Below are 2,224 nucleotides of genomic sequence, written 5' to 3'. Positions count from 1 at the left end.
GTTAAAAATATTATTGAACACCACTGAATCTACCTAAATGCGTCAGGTTACACCAATGAGACTGAAGTTCTGTTTGATCAGGTAAAAATAGCTCTGTAAAGGAACAATTGTACCATGTCAAGTATCACTTTTTACAGTGTACTCATAAATATTTGAATCAGTCTTCATGTGCAAACAAAACCTTCATATTAAAACTAAATCAATGAATTAAAGAGTTGTGTATGTGGCATTGATCCATAGTCCTAATATGTAACATAGGTTTGCATTATAATGTAATTGTTATTACCTGCATTTTCAGATGTCAGAATAGAAGAGTTCTTGTATGAAAAACTGGACAAAAAGGTGCCAACACGGATGAACAACCATGAGCTTCTGGGTCAGTCCATGATAGACTCTGGGAATGAATTTGGGCCTGGAACGGCCTACGGTAAGCATCAAACACAAGGGCAGCATTAGTGCCCTAATTACCCATAATAGTAGTCCCTTGCTGTGTGCCAATGCCCCATTTCCTCTTGCTTGAATGTAAATGCCTAAAACACTAGTAGTCTGTAAATCAGATGTGAAAGCCTATTTATTGTTATGAGAATACCCTCTAGGCATCTCATAATTTTGTTAAAATATTGATTCAGTCTGTTTCTGTCCTCAGGAAACGCTCTGATAAAGTGCGGCGAGACGGAGAAGCAGATCGGAGGAGCGGAGCGAGAGTTCATTCAGAGCTCTGCTATCAATTTCCTCACGCCTTTCCGCAACTTTTTAGAAGGAGATTTCAAGACTATATTGGTGAGATCAGGCAACCCTAACAACACATGGATTTCTTGAACATTTTATTCTTAAACATTGCTGTATGTGCTAGCATTCAAAAGTCTAGGGGTCAGTATGACTCAGTAAAAAAAAAAAACTGTTATTCAGCAACAATGCATTAAATTGATCAAAAGTGACAGTAAAAACTTCTACATCGTTACGAAAATTTCTATTTCAAATGATTACTGTTGTTTTGTTTTCACAAAAAAATAAGCAGCACAACTGCTTTAAACATTAATAATAATAATCAATGTTTTTTGAGTAATAAATCAGCATATTAAAATGATTTTTGAAGGATCATACAGAATAAATTACATTTTAAAATATATGAAAATAAATATTTTAATCTGTATTAATATTTAACAACATTACGGTTTTTACTGAATTTTTCAAAAATCATACTGAGATTAAACTGTAAATTAAAACTGGGATGCATACAATTTTTGATTTGATTCAATTTTTAAACCACATATGGATCAGCTTTGTAAATATTGGATTTAATGTTTTTTTTTGCCATTCAGACTACAAAAAACTAAATAAATTTGAATCAGATACACTAAAAAAGACAAGACCAATTCTGAAAAAAACCTATGGTTCATTGTGTTCTTAAGAGGTCAAAAACCATCCAAACGTATGTGAAGCTGCAACAGGTTTAACTTAAATAATTAAGAGTTTTTAATAACAAAAATGTAACTTCAACAAACCAAACACGTCTGCTTCTCTACAGAAAGAGCGCAAACTGCTTCAAAACAAACGACTGGACCTTGATGCTGCAAAGACCAAGCTAAAGAAAGCCAAAATGGCTGATGCCAGAGCTCTGGTGAGTTATTATTGCTTATTTAAATATGATTTAATGTCAGTGATTTTCCTATTGAACTTTTTTACAAATAAGCTACCGCCTAGACAACTAGTAATCAGAGATGGCACTCGCCATCTCCTCTAAATGCAGCTCTTCGCTGTCTCTTGTTTTTGCATCGGCACACGGTAGCCCCTCAGAACTACCCCTCCTCCAGGGGACGCTGGCTATGTTGCCAATTTCTCCTTCATGGTGAATTTCCTCCATGTGAAGTGCCTGAAGGTTGGTCTGTGTGTCTTTCACTCGAGTGCCAAGCACTGTTCTGCTTCAGAAGAGCCACCTTTAAGACGTTAGTTCCTCTTTGAGCTGTTGATTAAGCTCTTTTGTCCCGGATATTAGCAGCATGTGTGTGTTCCCAGGTTCCTTTTTTGTTGTGCATATAGAGTTTGGAAAGAGGATATCTATGTTTGCTCAACATCGTGATGACATTTCAAAACTGCTCATTGCCCTTGGCCCCAGTTTCACAAGAGAAGTAAAGAAGTGCTTCAAGATCTCCTCATGACCGGAACTCAACCTACACACATGTGTGTATATACAGTGGGGAAAAAAAGTATTTAGTCAGCCACC

The 2,224-nt window shown here is 36.2% G+C and overlaps 1 protein-coding gene across 2 annotated transcripts; it reads left to right on the top strand.

Moving 5' to 3' along the window:
* The first annotated feature begins 190 nt into the window (after nucleotides 1-190).
* LOC107580066 (endophilin-B1-like) lies at nucleotides 191-2,214 on the top strand. Of its 2 annotated transcripts, none has more exons than XM_016265813.1 (4): nucleotides 191-427; nucleotides 647-780; nucleotides 1,529-1,621; nucleotides 1,790-2,214. In XM_016265813.1, the coding sequence occupies exons 1-4, from the start codon at nucleotides 355-357 to the stop codon at nucleotides 1,949-1,951; spliced, it is 462 nt and encodes a 153-aa protein (XP_016121299.1). In that variant the 5' UTR covers nucleotides 191-354; the 3' UTR covers nucleotides 1,952-2,214. The 2 variants fall into 2 exon arrangements, with proteins under 2 accessions (XP_016121299.1, XP_016121300.1); XM_016265814.1 differs by having other exon boundaries at nucleotides 201-427; nucleotides 1,751-1,852.
* The last annotated feature ends 10 nt before the right edge of the window (nucleotides 2,215-2,224 follow it).

The sequence above is a fragment of the Sinocyclocheilus grahami genome, unplaced genomic scaffold (genome assembly GCF_001515645.1).
Source record: "Sinocyclocheilus grahami isolate Dianchi unplaced genomic scaffold, SAMN03320097.WGS_v1.1 scaffold24147.1, whole genome shotgun sequence".
Taxonomy (NCBI): domain Eukaryota; kingdom Metazoa; phylum Chordata; class Actinopteri; order Cypriniformes; family Cyprinidae; genus Sinocyclocheilus; species Sinocyclocheilus grahami.
Note: the sequence above shows the minus strand (reverse complement) of the source record. Positions and strands in the feature narration are given on the sequence as shown.